The sequence below is a fragment of the Pan paniscus genome, chromosome 11, assembly GCF_029289425.2.
Source record: "Pan paniscus chromosome 11, NHGRI_mPanPan1-v2.0_pri, whole genome shotgun sequence".
Lineage (NCBI taxonomy): Eukaryota > Metazoa > Chordata > Mammalia > Primates > Hominidae > Pan > Pan paniscus.
Window position 1 is genome coordinate 124,350,778 of NC_073260.2, and position 26,214 is coordinate 124,376,991.

The window sequence follows — 26,214 nt, forward strand, 5'->3', positions numbered from 1 at the left end:
TGGTTTTTTGAAAGGATCAACAAAATTGATAGACCGCTAGCAAGACTAATAAAGAAGAAAAGACAGAAGAATCAAATAGACGCAGTAAAAAATGATAAAGGGGATATCACCACCGATCCCACAGAAATACAAACTACCATCAGAGAATACTATAAACACCTCTATGCAAGTAAACTAGAAAATCTAGAAGAGATGGATAAATTCCTCGACACATACACCCTCCCAAGACTAAACCAGGAAGAAGCTGAATCTCTGAATAGACCAATAACAGGCTCTGAAATTGAGGCAATAATCAATAGCTTACCAACCAAAAAGAGTCCAGGACCAGATGGATTCACAGCCAAATTCTACCAGAGGTACAAAGAGGAGCTGGTACCATTCCTTCTGAAACTATTCCAATCAATAGAAAAAGAGGGAATCCTCCCTAACTCATTTGATGAGGCCAGCATCATCCTGATACCAAAGCCGGGCAGAGACACAACCAAAAAAGAGAATTTTAGACCAATATCCTTGATGAACATTGATGCAAAAATCCTCAATAAAATACTGGCAAACCGAATCCAGCAGCACATCAAAAAGCTTATCCACCATGATCAAGTGGGCTTCATCCCTGGGATGCAAGGCTGGTTCAAGATACAAAAATCAATAAATGTAATCCAGCATATAAACAGAACCAAAGACAAAAACCACATGATTATCTCAATAGAAGCAGAAAAGGCCTTTGACAAAATTCAACAACGCTTCATGCTAAAAACTCTCAATAAATTAGGTATTGATGGGATGTATTTCAAAATAATAAGAGCTATCTATGACAAACCCACAGCCAATATCATACTGAATGGGCAAAAACTGGAAGCATTCCCTTTGAAAACTGGCACAAGACAGGGATGTCCTCTCTCACCACTCCTATTCAACATAGTGTTGGAAGTTCTGGCCAGGGGAATCAGGCAGGAGAAGGAAATAAAGGGTATTCAATTAGGAAAAGAGGAAGTCAAATTGTCCCTGTTTGCAGATGACATGATTTATATCTAGAAAACCCCATAGTCTCAGCCCAAAATCTCCTCAAGCTGATAAGCAACTTCAGCAAATTCTCAGGATACAAAATCAATGTATAAACATCACAAGCATTCTTATACACCAATAACAGACAGAGAGCCAAATCGTGAGTGAACTCCCATTCACAATTGCTTCAAAGAGAATAAAATACCTAGGAATCCAACTTACAAGGGATGTGAAGGACCTCTTCAAGGAGAACTACAAACCACTGCTCAAGGAAATAAAAGAGGATACAAACAAATGGAAGAACATTCCATGCTCATGGGTAGGAAGAATCAATATCCTGAAAATGGCCATACTGCCCAAGGTAATTTATAGATTCAAGCCATCCCCATCAAGCTACCAATGACTTTCTTCACAGAATTGGAAAAAACTACTTTAAAGTTCATATGGAACCAAAAAAGAGCCCGCATCGCCAAGTCAATCCTAAGCCAAAAGAACAAAGCTGGAGGCATCACACTACCTGACTTCAAACTATACTACAAGGCTACAGTAACCAAAACAGCATGGTACTGGTACCAAAACAGAGATACAGACCAATGGAACAGAACAGAGCCCTCAGAAATAACGCCGCATATCTACAACTATCTGATCCTTGACGAACCTGACAAAAACAAGCAAAGGGGAAAGGATTCCCTATTTAATAAATGGTGCTGGGAAAACTGGCTAGCCATATGTAGAAAGCTGAAACTGGTTCCCTTCCTTACCCCTTATACAAAAATTAATTCAAGATGGATTAAAGACTTAAATGTTAGACCTAAACCATAAAAACCCTAGAAGAAAACCTAGGCAATACCATTCAGGACATAGGCATGGGCAAGGACTTCATGTCTAAAACACCAAAAGCAATGGCAACAAAAGCCAAAATTGACAAATGGGATCTAATTAAACTAAAGAGCTTCTGCACAGCAAAAGAAACTACCATCAGAGTGAACAGGCAACCTATAGAATGGGAGAAAATTTTTGCAACCTACTCATCTGACAAAGGGCAAATATCCAGAATCTACAATGAACTCAAACACATTTACAAGAAAAAAACAAACAACCACATCAAAAAGTGGGCGAAGGATATGAACAAACACTTCTCAAAAGAAGACATTTATGCTGCCAAAAAACACATGAAAAATTGCTCACCATCACTGGCCATCAGAGAAATGCAAATCAAAACCACAATGAGATACCATCTCACACCAGTTAGAATGGTGATCATTAAAAAGTCAGGAAACAACAGGTGCTGGAGACGATGTGGAGAAATAGGGACACTTTTACACTGCTGGTGGGACTGTAAACTAGTTCAACCATTGTGGAAGTCAGTGTGGCGATTCCTCAGGGATCTAGAAATAGAAATACCATTTGACCCAGCCATCCTATTACTGGCTATATACCCAAAGGACTATAAATCATGCTGCTATAAAGACACATGCACACGTATGTTTATAGCGGCACTATTCACAATAGGAAAGACTTGGAACCAACCCAAATGTCCAACAACGATAGACTGGATTAAGAAAATGTGGCACATATACACCATGGAATACTATGCAGCCATAAAAAATGATGAGTTTGTGTCCTTTGTAGGGACATGGATGAAACTGGAAACCATCATTCTCAGCAAACTCTCGCAAGGACAAAAAACCAAACACCGCATGTTCTCACTCATAGGTGGGAATTGAACAATGAGAACACATGGACACAGGAAGGGGAATGTCACACACCGAGGACTGTTGTGGGGTGGGGGGAGGGGTGAGGGATAGCATTAGGAGATATACCTAATGCTAAATGACGAGTTAATGGGTGCAGCACAACAACATGGCACATGTACACATATGTAACAAACCTGCACGTTGTGCACATGTACCCTAAAACTTAAAGTATAATAATAATAAAATTAAATTTAAAAATAAATAAATAAATGAAAAGAAAAAAATAAACCCCTAATTTGTTTAAAGCGTTGGATGGTTTGGTTGGCTGTTACTTGCAGCAGCTAAAAGCAATCCTAATTGATATAGGGGTGATCCTTCTAAGACTGCCCACAGCACCTATCTTTCAGATATGTTAGTCTCTCTGTCTCTATTTTCTTTTTCTACTCATTTTTAATTCTCCCATTCCAGAACTAACACTAGACAGCAGCAGTCATTGAGTTTCTAAGCTTATTTGGTAACTCTTGAGAATAAAGAGCTTGGTAACTCTTTATCATTTAATTTAGCCTCAAATCCTGCCTTTGGGGACATGTGGCAATTTTCAGGCACCTTCTCTCTCTGATACTCTCAAACCACTGCTTTATCTCTGGACCAGACAGCTCTGCAATCTGGAGTCCATCAGTGTAATTATGGGATTTAAGAGCATCTCAAGGGATTATTAAGTTCATATACCTGCCTCCAGGCAGGACTATGTTTAGCTCTTCCAGACATATAGTTGTCTTCATGTCTCTCACAAAGCATGACTCACTTGGTAACTTTAAAGGAGTCAGTTTTATTTGGTCTCAGTTTCTCTGCCACTAAAATGGGTATTGTGATATACGTAGGGAAAGACAAGGCCTTCTGATTAAACATTCTGAAATTTGAAACGGGATAGTATTAATTTTTTTGGTTGGATGCTGTGGTTGGTTAAAATGACCAACTATTTTGCAGCCCCTCCTTTCAATAGGTTGATTCTATTCTCCTACTCTTTGAAGCTGAGTTGCCTTATGACTTGCATTAACCAATGAATGTGGTGGAAGTGACGTTGGAGAGTTCTAGACTTAAGCCTCAAGAAGCCTTGCAGCTTCCACCTTCCTTCTCTTAGAATGTTCCCTTTACCAGCTAAGAATGCAAAAAAGACCAGCTAGGTTTCTGAACAACAAGAGACCATGCAAAGAGGGAAAGCTCAGCCAACAGTCAGCACCAAGGTCCTGGACTTGTGAGTGAGCCCATCTTAGACCCTACAGCTTCACTTGAGCCACCCGATAATGGCAGCCATATGAATGTCTACAGGAAGACCAGCAGAATAACTGTCCAGCTGAGCCCAGCCCAAATTGCCAACCCACAGAATTGTGAGAAATAATAATGGCTGTTTTAAGTCACTAAACTTTGGGGTGGTTTGTTAGTTTCCCAGGACTACTGTAACAAACTACCACAAACTGGATAGCGTAAAACAAAAGAAATTTATTTTCTCAGAGTTCTGAAGGCCAGAAATCTGAACTCAAAGTGCGAGTAGGGCCATGCTCCCCTGAAAAATGTTGGGGAGGCAAAATTCAGCACACAGGAGGTGGTTTGTAAATAGAAAAACATAACTATAAAAGTACTCTTTCCTGTAATTTTTCAAATTTAAACATATGAAGATAAATATAAAAATAATAAAATTTTAAACAGTACCATGTTCTGAAAGGTAGTATGTCAGTGTCATCAGAGTTTCAAAATCTCCTGTAAAAAGTATCTAAATAGAATATTTTACTTATTGTTAGAAGTCTTAATGCTGGTGCAAAGAAAAACTTGTTGCATATTAGACAGCATAGGGTCTCTTGAATAACTTTACCCATATGTAAGAGTTTTTTTTTGGGAATAAAACACATCCTTCCTCTGTAAGATCAGCACATCCTTTGTTCAGCATTGTATGTCATATTTGTGTAAAAGTCACAGCCTTGTAGGGGCCTTCTGGTTACCACTTGTCCCATTTCTCTTCGGCCTCATCCAGGCTTTTTAAAGGAGTGGCCTCCACCAGCTTCCTCTATTTCCTCTGCATGGACTCCCTCTATAACCTTATGAAACCTGACTTCCTTCCCCACAGCTCCGCTAAAACTGCTAATTCAGAGGTTTTCAATGACCACCTTCAGGGCAAATCCAATGGCTCTTTGCCCTCATAATTTGGCCTGTGATCTTTGTAACTACCCTCCTAGCTCTCTTTTCTGATACTACAACGGTCTGCCATTGTTGGTCAAATCCCCCCTCCTATCTTTTCATATCTCTTCTTTTTGTATGGATTGACAGTGACTCTTCCTCTAGGCCCATTCCTCTTCTCTTCCCCTTATACTTTCCATTCAGAAAATTTATCCATTCTTCAGTCCCAATCTCCACCTCACAGATGACTTTTTAATCAACATTTTCCATCCTGACCTACCACTGATGCCCCAAGCCTGTATTTCAAGCCGCCCAATAGAAATGTTCTGTATTTTATGTTCATCTGTGTTAGGGTGGGCTAGGTTATGGTGAGATAACAAACAATTCAAAAATCTCAGTGGTTTATAAAAACAAAGACCTTCAGAGGGCAGCTGCAGCTCTGCTTTAATCATCTTTACTCCAGGATGCAGGATGACAGATCATCCACCACCTGGAATGCTGCAGATTGTTTAGAATAGGAGAAAGATAATGTGACAAAGTCCAGGCTATCTCTTCACCTCCAAGTGACCGCATCACCTTCAACAGGTGAAAAGTAAAATCCTCCCATCGGGAGGGACAGCAAATACATGTAAAGGTACAGTCTACTACATCGTCTTAAACAAAACCTCTACGAGGGAAGTAAAAAATCATCCCCCCAAAACTAACTCTAATTTCCAATTTTCATAATTTCTCATTGGCATCATCCTTATTCCATTTGACCAGGATGGAAATCTTGCGCCATTTATTTTATAATTGCTTCTTCTTCCAATTACAAAAGCATCCTTTGAGGAAAACTTGCAAAATATGCATGCATACATACACTCATACATGCATGTCCCAAGTACACAAAAGTCATCAATAATTCTACTACCCAGAGATAACACTCATGACATATTGGCGTATGTCCTTCTGGTTCTCTCCTTGTTATATGTATTGATCATTTATCTCTGCAGAGAGTTATGCATATATTTATTTTTTAATTAAAATGATACCATATTACGCATATAGCTTTCTGGTTATTAAAAACTTATCAAAATCATATCAATATTTTTTCCTTCTTATGTAAAAATATGTTTGGTATTGACTTGCAAACTTAAATATCCAGCCTTGACTTCTCCCCTGAGTTTCAGATTCCTAAATAAAACTGCATAGTAGGTAATTCTACTTGAATGTCTAACATGCATCTTAGACTCCATATGTCCCCAGTTAAACCCTTGATTCACCCTAAAAGCCTGCTTCTCCTCCAGTCTTTTCAATCTCTGTTAAAAGCATCAATATCCAACCCTGGAGACATCTTGATTTCTCTTTTTTTTTTTTTCATTGCCCCACCCCATATCTAATTCGTCAGCCCTAGCTCCAGAATGTTATCCCAGAGCTGCCTGGTTCTCTCCTTCTCAGCTCTGCTCTCTAGTTTTGCCATCGTCATCTTTCCCCTGGATTCTCCACTGCCTCCCAGCTGGTTTCCTTTCTTCTTTGTACAATAGATCTTTTAAACACAAAAGTCAATCGCATCATGCCCTGCTCCATAAACCATCCCATTTGATATGGTTTGGCTTTGTCTCCACCCAAATCTCATCTTGAATTGTAGCTCCCATAATCCCCACATGTTGTGCGAGATAATTGACTCATGGAGGCAGGTTTTTCCTCATGCTATTCTCATGATAGTGAATAAGTCTCACGAGATCTGATGGTTTTATAAAGGGCAATTCCCCTGCACACGCTCTCTTGCCTGCCGCCATTTAAGATATGCCTTTGCTCCTCATTCACCTTCTGCCATGATTGTGAGGCCTCCCCAGCCATGTGCAACTGTAAGTCCATTAAACCTTTTTTTCTTTATAAATTATCCAGTCTTGGGTATTTCTTCATAGCAATATGAAAATGGACTAATACACCATTGCACTTAGAATAACATTTAAATTTTTTCCATTGCCTTTAAGGCTTTGATGTGATTCGTTCTTTGCTAACTTCCCTCTTCAGCTCTCCCCCTCTCCCCTCATTCACTCCACTAGAGACAGACCAGTTCTTGCTTTTCTTCCAACACATCAAACTTACTCCTGCCTCAGTCATGTGCTTGATCTTGGCTCAGAGGTTTTTCTCTAAGAGATGCTTTCCTTGACCATCCCATCTAAAGAATCCATGCCCTCTCAATGGCCCGTTTACATTCTCTGTATCACACTTATTTTATCTGATGTTTCCTTGTTTATTTACTGGTTTATTTCTTCATTGTCTCCCCACTGGTATATTACTTTTTTTAGAATAAGAACCCTGTCTATCTTATTCATGACTCTATCCCCAGCACTTAGAATAGTGCTAGGCACATAGTAGGCTATAAGCAATATGCATGAAATGAATGAATGAATAAGTATGTAGTTGCTTCCCACATCCAGCTGATTCCTTTAAACTGTCTGCAGAAGCAGGTCCTTTTTTTCCATTCTGATGACCCAGTCTAATCCCAGATCTCACTACCTCACATCGGAATGACTGTGGCTCCCTCCTCACTCCTCCCCTGGAATCCCTTCCAATGCCTTCTGCACACTGCTAACTATTCTTCCCACCAGGTTTGTTTCATCTGTGAGTCACCTCCCTTCAGGGCCCAGCTGAGACTCATCTCCTCAGAGGTGTTGCCCTACTGTAGCCAGGGCTACAGGCTTCTCTCTCTCTGAGTTTTTGTCCTTACCCCTCCCCAGCCACACAATCAAACACTGTTCCCCATGCTCTCTAACTTTTGCATTTATAGTCACCCACTCACCCCAGCTGGATTCTGAGGGCATAGGCTGCTTGTCTGTTTGCGTTTTGAATCTCCCGTAATACCTAGAGAAAGTCATAGGCAATAAAATATCTTGTTGATTTGAATGAAATTATTGGACAGAGAATAAGGTACAGGAGGTAAATTGGATACCCCATCTAAAGGGATCTGTGAGACCAGGTAGTTATTTGGAATGAAAGAGTAAGATATTAAACCAGCCAGCATGTCAACAGGTGGGTGATAGTCTTGTTCTCACAGACAACAGATGGCCATCATCTTAAAACAACATTTATGTTAACCAGCAGATAAGGGACTCCTGCATTGTCAGTGGACTTTGAGCCTGAGTTTTTCTACTTGCATAGGTGAAAGTGGACTGCAATGCTAGTATAAATGCCGTATGATGACTAGTACCCCTTAGGGAGCTCCAGTTTGCCTTCCTGGGGAACCACAGACCCCAAGTGTAATTTCCTGAGGACAGCCCGACTTCTCTAGAGTGCTCATATTACACAGCAGAAAGCTGAGTAGAGAGAACTCAAAAAGGTCTGCCAAAGAAGGTTTTGGCTGTGTCCTGAATATTGCTCTGTATGGCACTGAGAAGAAGCAGCGATTTAGGAAAAAGTATTTCTACCCGTGGCAGCAGAGGGACTGGGCCTCCCTGAGCAAACGAGAGAGTCAAGCTTGACCATTCAGTCATACGAAGGCCAAAATATCCACTTCAAGACTTCTGAGCAAATATCACATCTCCTTTTTGCTAATGTGCATACTTTCCTTAATTGAGTCTCCAAGCAATGAGGTAGAATTTTTATTCTGTGTTTTAAAACCATGTATTTAAAAATAAACATGTTATCGACTCAACTGCTTATCTTGGGTCAAATGCAAATTGTGGGTACATTCATTGGGGGAGAAAAATCTTTTTGAAAAATTTCCTGGTGATTTCAGGAAATGAGTAAGTGGTTATAATATTAAGGAGTAATTGAAAAACACTGTCAGAATGAACAGTTCTAAATAACCGTTGTTCTTTATAGTTTCCTGTATGCAGTACCACGCAATTTATTCTGATAAAGCTGTCTTTCTGAACTCACTTTTGGAACTCCTCTTTGCAATTACTTTCAGAACTATTTGAGAAGGTACCTAAAAATCAGCTCCGTTATTTCACAGCTATATGTTATCTTTAACTCAAGCTGATATTATTTTATTTAATAGGCTTGCTTGAGTGCTAATGACTTTGGATCCCTCCAGAAGCTATACCATATATTGTTTATGGATATGCATATACACCCACACCCCAGAAGTACACCTTTGTGTTAGTACTCTCAGGGAGCAGCAGGCAGAACAGAAATGGGCAACAGAATAACAGGGACTTCACATTTATCTGTAATGTTCTCTTTTTTAATTAAAAAAAAAAAACAACTAAAGCAAAAGTGACAAAATGTTAACAGATGTTAATTCTGTTAAGTGGAGACCTTTAGATACTTGCCATATTATCATCTGTATTTTCTATATTTTTTGAAACTTCTCAAATAATAAAGCAGATTCTCCCTAAAAAAAAAAAAAGATTTTAAACCACCAGGTTTCTTTTTAAAAATAAATGTACTCCAGTCCCTGAGAATAATTCTAAAAGGATTTCCAAAAATGTTTTGGATAATGCTATTATCCCTAGTGGCATGACCCCAGAGAGGAACACTTTGAAGTCACGGAGGGCTATGAGGCCAGGGAAAGTGCGTTTCTTTTTCCAGCTCTCGATTTTGAGTAAATCTCCTCACTCCTTGCAGGCAGGCCCATGACTCACTTGTCTTTGTATTTCTGGGGCTTAGCACAGCACTTAGAGCACAATAACCCTCCATGGCTGGCATGAGTGAATAGATGAATGAACCAGCCTACAATAACCCTCAATGGCTGGCATGAGTGAATAGATGAATGAACTAACCAGCCTACAATAACCCTCCATGGCTGGCATGAGTGAATAGATGAATGAACTAACCAGCCTACAGTAACCCTCAATGGCTGGCATGAGTGAATAGATGAATGAACTAACCAGCCTACAATAACCCTCCATGGCTGGCATGAGTGAATAGATGAATGAACTAACCAGCCTAGGACTTACAAGCCTACTAACTTACCAAGAGATGGGAGTGAGGCGGTGGAGTGTATTAACTTCTGTTTTTCTTAATTTAGTTCCAGTTTAGCTATTTGTATTTTTGGTCTCTATCACAGAAGAACAATGAATTTTGCCCTTTGATGAGAATGACAGAAGTCGAAGTTTTTTGAGGTTTCTGAGCAGAGTGGTACTACTGTTTCCTTTTAGCCCCAGAAACCGATTCTAGAGGAAAAGGAACATTTTTAAAAAAAGTATGAAAGAGGTCCATACTCTCTATTCTCTCATCCAAGTGAAAACACATACAATGAGTTATGTAATCTGGACTCTTATTTTGCGATAGAAAGGGATTCTGATTTTCCATTTGCTATTTTATTTAAAAGGGCTATGGCTTAGGCACCCAAAGGAGGGGGTAGATTGGATTACATTGTTAAGCAAAGTAAAAAGCACAGTTTAAAGTCTGGCAACTAGAGCTTACAACAAAATTAAGAAATAACTAAGTTGTTTGAACAATCTACCTTTATCATTAATCCACCTATTAAAGGAACAGAAGCAGAAAGTGAAAAAGATAGAAGTTCTCACCATTTATGGTTGCATGTAAGGCAAAGAAAAAAGGAGAAATGCATGACTATTTTAATCCCTAAAGAATGACTTCAGAGTTCACTCTCTGACCTAGGAGAGAAGCTAAACAGGAAGAGGTTACAGGCATTTAAGAGAAGAGGTCAACACTGGCAAATAAAGATTTAAAAGAATGAAAGAATGATAAAACTCGGTGGGGGTGTGAATGTGGGGAAAGGAGCATTCCTAGGGCCACTGGTAGGAGCAGAAACAGGTATACCTTTTCTGGGAGTCAGTTTGGCAATCACAAGCTTGAAAAATGTTTCTTTCCTATGACCAAACAATTATACTGTTAGAAATTTGTAAGGAGGTGTTTGCACTAGCACAGAAAAAAGTATGTATAAGACTGCTCCATCAAACTCTATACACTATTGTGAAAAGTTAGAACCTATCTCTTTTGGTTTTTTGTTTTTTTTTGAGACAGGGTTTCACTCTGTGGCCCAGGTTGGAGAGTAGTGGCGCAATCACAGCTCACTGCAGCCTCAAACTCCTGGTCTCAAGTGACCCTCCCACCTCAGCCTTCTACGTAGCTGGGACCACAGGCATGCACCACCCTGTCTGCCTAATGTTTTGTTTGCTTTTTGTAGAGCTGGTGTCTCACTATGTTGCTCAGGCTGGTCTTGAATTCCTGGGCTCAACTGATTCTCCTGTGTCTGCCTCCCAAAGCACCGGGAGGCAGGTTCCAGGCATGAGCCACTGTGCCCAGACTGGAACCTATCTTCATGCCCATAATAGAAAATTAATTTAATAAATCATTTTACATCTAATCAACAGGATGTTATACAGCCTATGTAAATTATAATGTAGCTCTGTATTGATTTACATGCAGAGTTGTTCATGATTTTTTTTTTTTTAATGAGACAGAGTCTCACTCTGTCACTCAGGCTGGAGTGCAGTGGTGCGATCTCGGCTCACTGCAACTTCCGCCTCCCAGGTTCAAGCGATTCTCCTGCCTCAACCTCCTGAGTAGCTGGGACTACAGGCACCTGCCACCACACCTGGCTAATTTTTTTTTTTTTTGTACTTTTAGTAGAGATGGGGTTTCACCATGTTGGCCAGGCTGGTCTCAAACTTCTGACTTCAAGTGATCCACTCACCTTGGCCTCCAAAAGTGCTGGGATTACAGGCATGAGCCACGGTGGCCAGCCCTCCTGTATACTTTAAATCATCTCTAGATTATTTATAATACTTAACACAATGTAAATGCCATGTAAATAGTTATCATACTATATTATGTATGGAATAATGACAAGAAAAAAGTCTGTATATGTTCAGTACAGATGCAACTATCTACATTTTTTTCCAAATATTTTTGATCTGTGGTTGGCTGAATCCAGGGATGTGCAACCCACAGATGCGGAGGACCGGCTGCACTTTCCTATCTGTGATGATGAAAATGAGAATAGACAGCTGGAGAAACTGGTTCTGTTGCCATCATTTCTCCTTTCTAATCTTGTGTTTAATCATAATGCAGTGGGACATGACATAATGTCTTGTACCCTAGGCCAACTTTATCAATTTGCTTAGTTTCACCAGAAATGCTGCATCGACATGTGTTCATATATACTTTCAGAGATGTCAATCTGTTTTTCATCTATACCCCCACTGTTGTCGATACAGCAAATGGTACCACTACTGTGCCAACTCCAGAAGCACAGGAACCACACTTAAACACACTATATAAATTTCATGTGTTTACCTAGAGCCCAGAGAGCCTTTCTGCTGCTGACTGGGTAAGAAATTAGACTAGACCAGCCTGAACAACATGGTGAAACCCCATCTCTACTAAAAATACAAAAATTAGCCAGGCGTGGTGGTGCGCACCTGTAATCTCAGCTACTCAGGAGGCTGAGGCAGGAGAATCGCTTGAATCTGGGAGGCAGAGGTTGCAGTGAGCCGAGATGGCCCCACTGTACTCCAGCCTGGGCGACAGAGCATGACTGTCTCAAAAAAAGAAAAAAAAAAAAAAGAAAGAAATTAGACTACTGCTTGTGGGAACAGCAGTAGCACATTCCTGTTGCTTTAACCCTTTATCAAATAGGCCAAACGTTAATAAGCACCTGCCACTGAAAAAAACTAAATGCTTTTGTTTCTTAGCTTTCTCAGCAAGAAGTCTGAGTATGGTAACATCCCTACCTTCTCATGGTCCCTTAAAGAGGACGGAAAGTTGAGGTGTTTTTAACATCATCCCATTCTATCACTACCTTTATGGGGAGCTGAGATGGGAGACTTGGTCCCCTGAGTTCTTCATCTTTCCCTGGGTAACTACATGTTACTACGTTTTCTTTCCACTGGTCTATGAAGAAGTAAACATTAGCTTCATCAATATACGTAAATGGTCAGAACTCAAAGAACTCCAAATGAAGAAAATTCACCCTGGTAGAAGGTTATTTCAGCATACATTTTGTAAGGCATCTTCAGAATAGCACTAGATGCCTAAAGCACAAATGGACCTTTTCCAAGAATCTGGAAGGAACCGATTCTAAATGTGAAAGACCAAAAATTCTGAGTCTGATTGCCCAAGCCCCTCTATTGGTCTTTGGTCTAGAACACATCAGACAAACAAAGCAATTCCTGAAAGCACACTACCTCACTCTGCCAGCCACCCCCACTACTGAGGAACAGCTCTGCTCTCACTGCAGATACACATCTATACATTTGAATACATATATTTTTATGCTTGTATTATCTTTGCAGATAAAATTAGCAAATACTTCTCAGAAAGCTCTCTGTAGCTCATTGTGCTCTGGTCGTTATGCCCAAAATTATTGGGTTTGTTCCTTTTTTTTTGAAATAGAGCCTCGCTCTGTCACTCAGGCTGCAGTGCAGTGGCGCAATCACTGCTCACAGCAGCTTCAACTTCCTGGGCTCGAGTGATCCTCCCATCTCCGCCTTCCAAGTAGCTGGGACCACAGGTGCAAGCCACCACAGCTGGCTAATTTTTGTATTTTTTGTAGAGACAGGGTTTTTCTATGTTGCCCAGGCTGGTCTCGAACTCCTGGGCTCAAGCCATCTACCAGCTTAGGCCTCCCAAAGTGCTAGGGTTACAGGTGTGAGCCACCATGCCCAGCCTGTGGTTGTTCTTAAATGCTATCTTTATGTAACTTTATTCTCTCTTCTTGCCACCTTGTTTTTGTCTTTCATAAAATCACTCTCTGATGATGATTATTATGCCTAATACTTTGTTCCTTTTTTATTTTTTATTTTATTTTATTTTGAAACAGAGTGTCACTCTGTCGCCCAGGCTGGAATGCAGTGGCACATCTCAGCTCACTGTAGCCTCCACCTCCCAGGTTCAAGCAATTATCCCACCTCAGCCTCCTAAGTAGCTGGGATTACAGGTGCACACCACTACACCTGGCTAATTTTTGTATTTTTTAGTAGAGACGGGGTTTCGCCATGTTGGCCAGGCCGGTCTTGAACTCCTGACCTCAGGTGATCGTCCCGCCTTGGCCTCCCAAAATGCTGAGATTACAGGCGTGAGCCACTGCACCCAGCTCTGTTTGTTCCTTTTCTGAAAGGACGAAATGAAGGTATATAAAGTTCTTAGCACAATATGTAGCACATACTAAATAATAAATGTTACCTATTATTATTTTAAAATAAAACTGAGATGGCAGCATGGTATAATGATTAAAAGAGAAGATTCTGGAGCCAGGCTGCCTGCATTTGAATCTCAGCTGTGACCTTAATTTGTTGTTTGTGACTTTGGACAATTTCTATAGCTTCTCTGCACTCAGTTTCTCCATCTGTAAAACGGAGATAGTCATTGCTCCTATCTCATGGAGGTGAATGAGTTATGATATGTAAATATTTAGAACTGTCTCTGCCACATAGAAAGCATTCTAGAAGTGTAAGCCATTATTTTTCTTCCTTTCAATCCTGACTATCCACAAGAGGGTTAATGTTTTTTTCTGCATTCTACACTTTCATCCTCTTTATCCAAGGTTCTTATTTTACTTTAATATTTGATCAAATTTTACATCTATTCTGTATTTGAAAGACACTAAGATTTTGTTTAATAAATTTTCAGAGTACTAGTAATAATTTTTATAATCTACAAAGGCACTAAATTCCAGTAAGAAAAAAGGCAATTAACAAGACTAGATGTTCCCACAAGTACCATGTTATGACATTTAATGCAGCAGCACCTGAAATCCCAAACGCAAACGTTATTACGAACCGCCTAACTTAGATCTAGTCTTTCCTTGGCACGCAAGTCAGCAACAATAAAATGGAAATGAAGACAAGTATATAGCACTTACAAGAAAATTAATTTCACCTTTCTTCTGAGACTGTGAGATAGTCTGCTCACTCCTTCTGGAGACTGGTGTGGACAGAACTGAACGCTTTACAAATAATATTTTTAATATATCAGATTTGAATACTTCATTAACAGGAAGCACACTGGTTTTATCCCACAAATATTTTTAAGGGATAGTTTACACTATTCTGAGTAGTAAGGTGAAAAACATGAGCACATGCTGAATGTACTAATGGCCATATTTCAACACAGTCTTACTTTCAGAATTTGGCCTATTTAAAAAAAATAATACGTAGGCACGCAAGGGAAAACATTTCTTTTCCACCTTCAACATTGCAAAACATCACATTGTTAATGTTTATATATTAAACACTAATCAGAAACAGAACACTTTGCCAATGCTGCTACCAAAATGATGATTTTTTAAAAATTAATTCCCCTCTTGCTTTAAAGGAAATTCTTGGGATACATGCATCAAAATAACAATCGGCCCAATTAAGAGCACAGTCTTTGGAGCAGTTTGCAATCACAGCTCTGCCATTGCTGGTTGTATGGTCTTGAAAAAATTACATGGCCTTGTGCAGCTGTATCTCCAAGATTCCTTTTCCTCTTCTGTACAAGACTTCATGAGCTGGATAGGCTTTTTGTGAGAATTTAATCATAAAATCCATTAACTGTATAATATAGTGTCTGGGACACAATAAGTAAACAATAAATGGTGAAATTAAATGATATATGAATACTAGGTATGTCCTTATTAATCTACTCCTTTGAGTAATAATTGCTGCCAAGCTCCTTAGCATAACTCTCCCACACAATACACAGAGTGCTTCAAAAAGGAAAATAGAACTCTAAGAATACAAATTTCCAATCCATTTTCTTGCCTGAGGATTATAGAACCTTTTATACTTTATTAAACTTGAGGGGGCTCTTCTTGATCAGATTTCATCACATATTTTCTTCCATTGAATGTGTTTTGTGTTCTCAGCACCAGATGGAAGGCACAGGTGGAGAAACATTGGCCCCAAGAAAGCTCCCAGCCAGCCACTGGCATCTCCATACCTAACCCAAACTGATCTCTGCCTGAAGCTCTCCAACTTCAGCTTTCCTTCCTACCTTTCTATCTTAGGCTCTCAAAGATGGTGATGATGGAGATGATGACAGCAGTGAAGCTGATTGTAATGTTAATGATGGCAACTAAGAATTATTCACCATTTATTCTGAGCCAGACACTACAAGCAACATGCAATCAACATGAAAATCATTAACAAGACATTTTGCATTATTTTTTCTGTACTGTCTCTAAATTCCAATGTGTATGTTACACATCCAGCACTTGGCAATTCAGACTTTGTACCTATTATTCATTTAATCCTCCCCACAGTCATAAGAAGTAGGTACTATGATCATCTCTACTTGGCACATAAAGAAACCAAAGCTTAGAGAAGTTAAGTAACATGTCCAGTGTTGCACAGTGACTTTGTAGCAGAGAGCCAATTTGCAAGCAGATCAGACACTAACCAGGGCCTTTATTAACCCCCAGGTGACACCGACCCCGCAGTTGCTTGCAAGACTGCCTGTAGGATTAGTCCTGGTCTTGGCCACTCACCCCAGATCAACCCTGCCCAACCCCATAGTTTCTAACATCTTTCTGCCCAAGTCACACTTCCTGATCTAAAATTCACAAAGACAGAGGATCAGGAGCTATAGCAAATAATACACCCATCAGTAACTTCAGTTTGATTCCCTATACTCCTTGAATGAATTACCCCTCCTGGCATGCAACAGCTATGAACCTTAATGTAGAAAAAAATTCCCATAGGGAGATCCCTGATATACTTCATGCCTTGTTTTTGCTTTTTTTTTTTTTTTTTTTTTTGGTCTGTTTTTTGAGACAGGGTTTCACTCTCTCACCCAGGCTGGAGTGCAATGGCATGATCACAGCTGTGATCCTCCTGGGCTCAAGCGATGCTCTTGTCTCAGCCTCTTGAACAGCTGGGGCTACAGGTGCATGCAACCACACCTGGCTAATGTTTAAAAATTTATTTTTGTAGCCACAGGGGTCCCACTATGTTGCCCAGGCTGGTCTCAAACTCTGGGCTCAAGTAATCCTCCCATCTGGGCCTCCCTAATTGCTGGGATTAGAGGTGTGAGCCATGGCACCCAGCCTCTTTATGCCTTTTGACTAGTACCTTTTGGCCTCCAACATTAATATGCAATATACATAAATAATTAAACTCATTTTACAGATGACGAAATAGTAAGGTAAGAGAAACAGTTTGCTGGCAGTTACATATCAAGTGGAAATAAAATCGTCAATAAAGCTCGATATGCCCTCTGGAAGACCTTACCGCCTTGTTTTTCTAGGCTTTTAATTCCTTGTTCAAACCTCTTCACACACTAACAGCACAAAGATGAACCTACGGTGCAATCCACCTTTCACAGGCTCAGCTAAGTGAAGATTAACAAATCGGACAGCCCTGTGGGCAATAGAATAAGTTGACGCTTTAGAATGAGTTCCCTATTATCTTTTAACTAGACAGTCTAGCTTTCTCAGGGCAAGACAAAAATGTCCCAACTACTTGTCAGCAGTTTTCAGTGGAGGAAAAACTGCAGTTAAAGCACCTTTACTGAGAACTTTGAGCAGTAAATGTGCTTACATTTAGTTTGTGCAACTTTGATTAGGAATTGGATGGTGAGTTGGGATCCCCCAGTCCTTAGTTTTTTGCTGGAGTTCTGTAAATCTCAAAATGTCAGCCACAGGCCATTTCTTTTGGTTTATTTAAGTGGAGATTTTTTTAAAAATCACTTTTTCCACTTCATGGCTCCTTTGGACCAGGGTATAAAAATAGCGATGCCACCAGGAGCCAAACTCTTTCTGGAATAATGAAGCAGGCGAGGACAGAGCCTTGCTCAGGACAACAGAAGTCTTGCAGCCTGCCTCAAACGAAACTCTAATTTCAGCCACTTCACTTCCCCCCCCACCCCGCTCAGACTTGCCTCAAAGGAAGGAGCCGTTTATGAGACACTCCGTGGCGTGCCCAACACGGTGACCCTGGCGCCTGTCACCCTTCTGGGACCCGGCCCCCTGTAAGAACCCGGAGGGCGGAGCGGGCGAGGTTGTTCGGGGAAGGGATCCCCGGTGGCTGAGGACACCCAGGAGCACCGAGATTCTTGGGGAGGACCTAGCCGGGCCCAGCGCAGGAACCACCGCGCGTCCAGCGGCTCCCCCGCCGCAGCCTCGGGAACCGGGCGCCCCAGGTCTCAGGCGCGCCCCGCCGCGGACGCGAATGGACTCGTCCGGCCTCGGCCCCGGCAGCGATGCTCCGCGCCACAGCAGTGCTGGGCGGTCCCGCCGCGACCTGCGCGCCGCGGGGGGCGTCTTACCTGTTGATCTTGAGCGCGAACGCGCGGCGCTCTGCGCTCGGCAGAGTGGCCATGGCCCGCCGGCGGTTCGGTGGCTTCTAGGGTCGCGGGGTGCGGAGCGCGGGGGCCTGGCGTGCCGCAGAGTCGCCGCGGAACATGCCCAGCCAAGCGCGAACCTCATCTGTCAGTCGGAGCTGGAAACTTCCGCATTTCCACCTTCTAAGCTGCCATCGCCCCGGGGGAGGGCCCAAGCTCCGAGCAGCGGCGGCCAGCTCCGCCGCCCGGCCTGGCACGCAGGCAGCGGCGGGCGAGGAGGGCGTGGACCCGGCGCGGAACTGGCCTCCGGATACTGGGGCAGACGCGGCGCGCTCTGCCCGGGGCCGCTGACCTCCGGCAGAAAGGAGCGCGGGCGGACGACGGGCGACCGCTGAGCGCAGGCCGGAAACTCCATCTGCCCGAAGCTGCGGGGCTGCCAGGGAATGCCGGCAAGTCGGGGGAGCCCCACAAAGTCGGCGAGGTCGGGAATCAACCCAGGGATTCTTAAGGCTAGGTGTTATTAAGGGTTGACGCCATTCTCGAAGAAGGCAGCCAAAACAAAAAGACAAAAAAGTTAGTGGAATCTATCAGGATTCAAATCAGCTTTTCAAGCAATATGCCCATCATCCTTCCTGAGACACTAAATAAATATAATGGATTCATCCAAGGAATAAGCATTATGAGTTCTCAAAAAATGTTTTCGTTACAGCCTGGCGTGAATGCTTTTCTCTGGACAGACACTGAATGCGGCATTGTTGCGATTCAAGGGTACACTGCGTCCAGGTTCATTTCAGTTTCAGACTGAGGTCTGCTAAGAAGCCCAGCCTCAAACTCAAGATAAAAACAGAAAAGTCCCAGTGTTGACTGGAGTGGAAAAGCCCGTGTTCGTTTCAAGTTGCCGGCATGCTGCTCTAACCTGTGCTATATATACTCCAGCACTCTCCATATAATGCCTCCATTTACCAACTTGCTCTTAAAAAATACCAAAGCAGGCCGGGCGCGGTGGCTCACGCCTGTAATCCCAGCACTTTGGGAAGCCGAGGCGGGCGCATCACGAGGTCAGGAGATCGAGACCATCCTGGCCAACGTGGTGAAACCCCGTCTCTACTAAAATACAAAAAATTAGCTGGGCGTGGTGGCGCACGCCTTAGTCCCAGCTACTTGGGAGGCTGAGAGGCAGGGGAATCACTTGAACCCGGAAGGTGGAGGTTGCAGCGAACCGAGATCTGCCACTGCACTCCAGCCTGGCGACAGAGCAAGTCTCCGTCTAAAAATAATAATTAAAAAAAAAAAAAACCAAAGCAAAGTATTTTTGGTTCAAACCTGCGCTATTTAATATGATAGCCACTAGCCACATGTGGCTATTGACCACTTGGCATTATGGTTAGTCTGAATTGCCAACTGCTGGATGTGTAAAATATAAACTGGAATTTAAAGGCAGTGCAGAAAAAATAATGTGAAATGTCTTGTTAATGATTTTCATGTTGATTGCATGTTAAATGATACTTTGGATATAAAAAAAATTATTAAAATTAATTTCACCTGTTTGTTTTCCCCTTTTAAAAATGTGGTTTGCTTTTTTAAAAATGTAAAATTACGTATGTGGCTCACATTTGTGAGCCTCATTATATTCCTATTGGACAGTCCCAGTCCAATACAACCTAATTTGTAACCTAATACTAAAATCCACCTAAGGACTATATTCAGTCTCTTCCTGATACAGCCTTCCTTTCTGGTTTCAGCTGTGTCAGGTAGTTTAGTAACTTTTCAGTACTGGTTAGGTAACTCCCCGCCCCTCAATGCCCACCTAAATATCAGTGCCCTTTTAAGCATATAAGACAAAGTTCACTGCATAGACTACAATAGACTACATACGAAAACAAACCCAAAGAAAAATAAAGCTTTTTTGAAATTTAGAGTTTCTGACTTTCAAAACTGTCCTTATTTACTACATTGGAATTTATGAGCAAACATTTGGATAGCAAAATACAAAGAGAACAAATGTGTAAGTACTTCTTCAAACCGAGAGTCAACGAATGATACATAGAAAACATTTTGCCCCAGAGGCTTCGGTCCACGGTGTACCATGTCAGCCTTTCAGATGAACTCCTCTGAGTTTCTGAATGTTTATGACATACACTTTCATATAGAACAAAAATATACTGGTTTCACACAAACATAAATAAAATGTAATGAAAGCATCTCAAATTTTCAGCATTTGCAATCAAGGAAACTTTTTGGGTGAATTTGGGAATCATAAAATCTTCCATCTTGCCTCAGATCATACTGCAATAGATTTAGTATTTGGTACCTAACCATGAAGGTTAGGCCAGCATTATTATCCTCTGTGCTGTCAATTTCTTGATGGTTAGAATTGTCTCCAGATGGCCGGGCGCGGTGGCTCACGCCTGTAATCCCAGCACTTTGGGAGGCCGAGGCGGGCGGATCACGAGGTCAGGAGATCGAGACCATCCTGGCTAACACGGTGAAACCCCGTCTCTACTAAAAATACAAAAAATTAGCTGGACATCACGGCGGGTGCCTGTAGTCCCAGCTACTCGGGAGGCTGAGGCAGGAGAATGGCGTGAACCCGGGAGGCGGAGCTTGCAGTGAGCCAAGATCGCGCCACTGCACTCCAGCCTGGGAGACACAGCGAGACTCCGTCTCAAAAAAAAAAAAAAAAAAAAAAAAAAAAAAAAAAAAAAAAGAATTGTCTCCAGATTTCCTTAACACTCTTTTAACAATTCACCATGAATGTGTTATCCATTAATTTAGTCAAATGCCTATTTTCAAGTTTGATCTGCTGTTAGATACATTCACATATTGCTGGCAAATAGCCATCCAAGTGCCTTTCTTCCTTATTCTCACTGCCTCTTTCGTTTTCCATCAGCCCTCTGTCCAGAGAGAACTCTGGGAGGCCTCCTTCTTTCCGCATCTGATGGTCTCTCTTGGCCTTCCTCTTTCTCTGTATCTTTGTGTCATTCAATTTTGTTTTTCACCTTTATACAACTCTTCCCTTGACTTCTATCTCAGACCATACATCAATTACCCTAAATGCTCTAGTTTTCCCCACATCTTCTTCTTACCTCCCCAGAAAGCCAACCTCTTTCTCTACATTGCATCTTACCTATTTTATTGAACAAACAACTAAATAACACTTATCTTGTACCGGGTACTGCTCCAAGTCCTTTATAAAAATTAATTCATAGCAACCATTAAATAATAACATTAACCCCCCCACACATACCTCTTTGCAACTGGAGAAACTGAGGCTTAGAGAAGTTAAGTGACTTGACCAAGATTACAAACTAGTAAGGGCAGAGCCATTTCCTATCCTAAAGTTTTGCCTATTTCCCAGATTTCTGTACTCTAATATCTTCAAACTCCAATATAAAACTAAAATTCTCCATCTACCCTACTTAACTGGAAGCTAGCTATCTCTCCATAATCACACATTTTTTGGGGGGTCGGTGGTGGCACACTGCTTCCTCATTTTCCAGGTTTAAAACTTTGGAGTCATCCAGTGGAGGGAAAAGCAGGAAATCTGGGTTCTGGCTTCAGCTTTTTGCTAATTGTGTAATCCTGAGTAAGTCACACCGTCTTTGGATCACAGAGGCCTGTATCTTGGAACGACTCCATCTGCTTGCCTCTCTCCGAACTTTAGAAATACGTCAGCTCTAACGTTTTTCCTCCTGTGTCCTTCAAATCTAATCACCTACCAAGGTCTGCCATTTATTTCTTATAAATATCACTTCTTTGTAAATATCACTGTTCTCACAGTGGCTTTCATTCCGGTCCAGCCCTTATAAATTAATATCTAGATAACAAAAATAAGATTTTAAATGGCTTCACTGCCTGTAGCCTCTTCTTTCTCCTATCTCATCTGATTCTATCACTAGATGAAGTTTACTAAAATACCTGTTTCACCATATTTCTTCTCTGCTCATTTAGCTTTGGTGACTTCCTGTAGCCTCTATGACCAAGCGTGACCTTTTCTAGCTAGCTTGTATGCCCACTTCACAAAACCAGCTTTATTCTTTACCTTTCTGTTGGAGCAGGGAAGATCTCCAGCTTGTCCCTAAAGCAGGCAGTACTCCTCTCTGCCCAGGGCCTCTTCCTGCTTGTGTTATCCTTCCTGCTGTCCTCCCCTTGCACCACATCCAGTCTCTCCCCATCGTTCAAGGTTTCAGTCAAGTTGCCATGTTCCATCTCTATTGGATGGAGTATCTCTTTCAGTCTGACAGTATCATTTAATTAATTAAAAGTGTGGGTCATTACCAATAAACACAGCACAGTGGAATGCAAGATCCTGAGGACAGGACTAGAGAGAAAAAAAAAGTGTGATCATTTTCATGTCCCTTCCTTCTTCCCCAAAACCACGCAGGACCTCCCCAGATTTAGTTCAAATGTCACCTTCCAAGAACATCTAGTTAACATGACAGTGCCCCCTTCCCTTGTCCTGACACTTTCTAACTCCTTTTCCAACTTTGTTTTTCTCCATAGCTGTTATGACCATCTGACATACTATATATTTTATTTATTTGTTTATTATCTCTTATGCTTCTAGAATAAAAGTTCCATCAATGCAGAGGTTTTTGTTTGGTTAATTTGTGCTCTATCTCTAGTGTCTAGAGCCCTGGCATATAGTAGGTGCTCAAAAAGTATTTATTGAATAAATGAATGAATAAGTGAACTTGAATGGGAATGGCCAAGTTTCACTTGTCTTTCAGGAGACAATGACAGTTTTTACCTTTTTATTCTCTTATTTTAGTTGTGCCTTTTTATGAATAGCTTTCAACTCTGTTTTATATTTGTTTCTTGGTTTGAAAAATCAAACCAGCACATGCATTATTACTAGCAAGTAGATATCTTTATTGTTGTCTTACAATTGGTGAAACATACAGAAAGATTTGAGTGCAGGTATTTAAAACCAGCCATACTTTAGACATTAGAATTTGTAGCTCCTAATTTTCTTCACGTCATTCCTTGTTTTGTCATAAAAAATCTTTCAATATGAAAAGAACAAAGATTAGCAAACTTTCCTTTAAAATTTATCATTGAGGCCAGGCGCGGTGACTCATGTCTGTAATCCCAGCACTTTGGGAGGCCGAGGCCGGCAGATCACCTGAGGTCGGGAGTTGGAGACGAGCCTGACCAACATGGAGAAACTCCGTCTCTACTAAAAATACAAAATTAACCGGGCATGGTGGCACATGCCTGTAATCCCAGCTACTAGGGAGGCTGAGGCAGGAGAATCGCTTGAACCTGGGAGGCAGAGGTTGCGGTGAGCCGAGATCGCCCCATTGCAGTCCAGCCTGGGCAATAAGAGCGAAACTCCGTGTCAAAAAAAAAAAAAAATTGTTATTGTGTTTTAGATATATACACATACAGATTTTTTATATTTTATATATAACTTTAATATACATATTAGTGTTTTAAATATAGCATTTAGAATATATTCGAATGTACAATGCTATTGCATATTCAGTAGGAATATTTGTACCATAGCATTTTATAACTAAAAGAATTTTGGATTAATTCATTAATGAGTGAATAAGTTCACTCTATCATCTGCGTGTCTTCTGTTCGTTCCTCCAGACCTTTACCAAGTGGTTACCATATGTTATGCACTGGGCTAGGTGACAGTAGGGGCAAAACAAAAAATACTTGTTCCCTGACTTCCCAGAACTCATAGTCCAGGAATGAGACACACGTAAAGAAGGAAAGAAGAGGCTCAGGCCCCGGGACATTTTGCCATATAACAGTCTGGGCAAGTGAGGAAGCACAGAGAGGAAATGACTTGTTCTTGGGAGAGGGTAGCGGCAGAGAGATTGACGCTGAGGAAGAATGACTATACCGATGCTGTAACCGTGGAACTGGGTCTTAAACAAGTTCATGAGGCAGAAGGAGCACTTGTGCAAAGGCAGGGAGACAGGGGACACCGCAACTTATCCTGAGAACTAGAAGAATGATGGGAGCCCGGGGGTGCGGAGTGAAGTGAGTAGCAAAAATAAAGCCTTGGAGGTGGGCAGGGCCTGAGTGTGAGGGTCTGGTAAAGAATTCAAGCTTGATCTCACAGGCTGTTGACACCCGCTCACGGCGATTGCTGCTTCTGTATCTAGGTCATAGTCTCTTGGGGGAGGCCTTGCCACCGGCTGTCCACAGTGAGGATGCTGCTGATCCCAGTAGAACATGGCAGCAGAGGGTGGGGAACATTATGTCTCCTAGACCTGGCACCGTCAGCTCCACCTTTCTCAACCTGAGCTCACATATTGGACACTAATGCAAAATACATAGTTCTTTGGGGAAAAATTTAGGCAATTTTCCCAAAGTCATATCTCACGGAGAGAAAAATAAATTACGGGGACAGAGAGTCAAGAGATGATTGTGTAGTGTGGTCATTTTTGTCCCTCATTTGAGTGCCTACATGCCTCTGGTCACTGCCTCACTCCTGACTCCCAACTTCCCCCTGCACTTCCCTCAGGCCTCTCTATTTACCCACTGCCCCATCAGTCTGTCTTCTCCTCCCTAAACCTTCCACTACACATCCTTTGGCTAGTTCTTATGTCTGGACAATTTCCCAGGCAGCCACCAAATCTTGTGAACTCCCCTCTCCACCCCTTCCAGATTCTGCTGGCCCTACAGAGGGGAAAGTTGGGCTCTGTTCTATGCTTGGGGGAGATCCAGTGGTGGGCTTCTATTCCAGGCTGTGGATAACATTCTCCTATGGAAAAACATTAATTTCCTTCTGAAGACCCCCATCAAATATATATGAAAAAATCACATTCTTCCCATTCATTTATCTTGACCTTACTTCTTATAGGTTATAATATTGGCCTCATTATGCTAAGAGAGAAATTCCTGCCCACCCCTGCCCCTCACCTCTAGGCACATTACAAAGCTGTCAGCATGTTGGAATATTTCCTCTCAGTCGTTTTTAAATGAAAAATGTATTAATCTTTCATGCTACAGTCACATTGCTGGAAAGTTTCAATTTTGCATTTTATATTTATTTAGCTGTATTCATTTTCTGCGTTAATCTTATTTCTGTATTTACTATTTTATATCCATTATCTTGGTGCCCTCAAATATTTATTTTGTTCTTTTTTGTTGTGTGTGTTTACATGTCACCACTAGCTCTGTGGATGAGGTGGGTATAGCAGGCACATATTGCTGTATTGATTCAGTATCCATTTCTCCCATTTCTGGGAGCAGCATCTGCATTTTCTGTATTTTCTGAAAAAGACGCTTCCTCCGTTTTCAGACCATAGTCTTCATGGAGCTGCCTCCACTGTAGGCACCAAAAGTGGGTCTCCAACCTAAGTCTGGCTCGTCAGATCATGTCCATCCTGTCCTTCATAATTAAGTCAGAGGACCAGTAAAAGTCAGTAAGCCTCAAACCCAGAACTCTTGCTGGAACCATTTGCAGTGGAGACGTTCTCATTTTGTTGCAAATGAAATAGGACAGGATATAAGCCTGGACATTTTGTGGCCTTTTAGCCACCACCAGGATAGCTGCCTGAGACGGGAAGAAGGCAGAGCCGAGAAGAAGGAAAAAGAGAGAGATTCCTGATCAAAAGCGAATATTGATTGATTAGTTATTGTATGCCAAGTATTATTTAAGAATGTATTGTTGCAGTTTATCTTCATTTTACAAATATGAAATGCATTGTCATTATCTCCACTTTACAGAGGAGGAAATTGAGGCACAGATTAAGAAAACCGCCTAAGGTAACCTAGCTTGTAATTAGTGGCATCAGGATTGAAAGACAGAAGTTTGACCCTGAAGTCTGCCCTTATGACAACTCCACTATTCTGCCTTCTGATAATTTTTTTTTTGCTTAAATTAGTAAGCTACAAAGAGACTTGACTAGTAAAATTGAGCACAAGAAAGCAGATAAATGAAATAATTATACCTTCTTATGAGCATTTCAACTGACTCTTTCTCACCATGTATTTACTAATTTTCCATTGGCCATATATGTCATAATGTACATGGCCATGTCCTTGCTTAGGAGGAGGCAGGATAATGCAGTGGTTGAGAGTTTGAACTCTGAAGTCCAAACACCTGGATTCGCATCTGACTTTTTCCTTATGAGCTATGTGACTTTTGGCACATTATTAATGTCTCTGTATTCAACTTTACCCGTCAAATGGGCTTAATAGTGGCACCTTTTTC

At 41.5% G+C, this 26,214-nt stretch overlaps 1 protein-coding gene across 1 annotated transcript in view; it reads right to left on the reverse strand.

Annotated features, from left to right (window-relative positions):
* The window catches only part of DOCK8 (dedicator of cytokinesis 8), a 249,536-nt gene extending 229,599 nt beyond the window's left edge, over positions 1–19,937 (reverse strand). Inside the window, exon 1 of the mRNA XM_008963393.4 lies at positions 18,021–19,937. Coding sequence (XP_008961641.3) covers positions 18,021–18,073 — 53 coding nt within the window. The 5' untranslated portion in view covers positions 18,074–19,937. The remainder of the gene's footprint in view (positions 1–18,020) is intronic.
* Between the last annotated feature and the right edge of the window lie 6,277 nt (positions 19,938–26,214).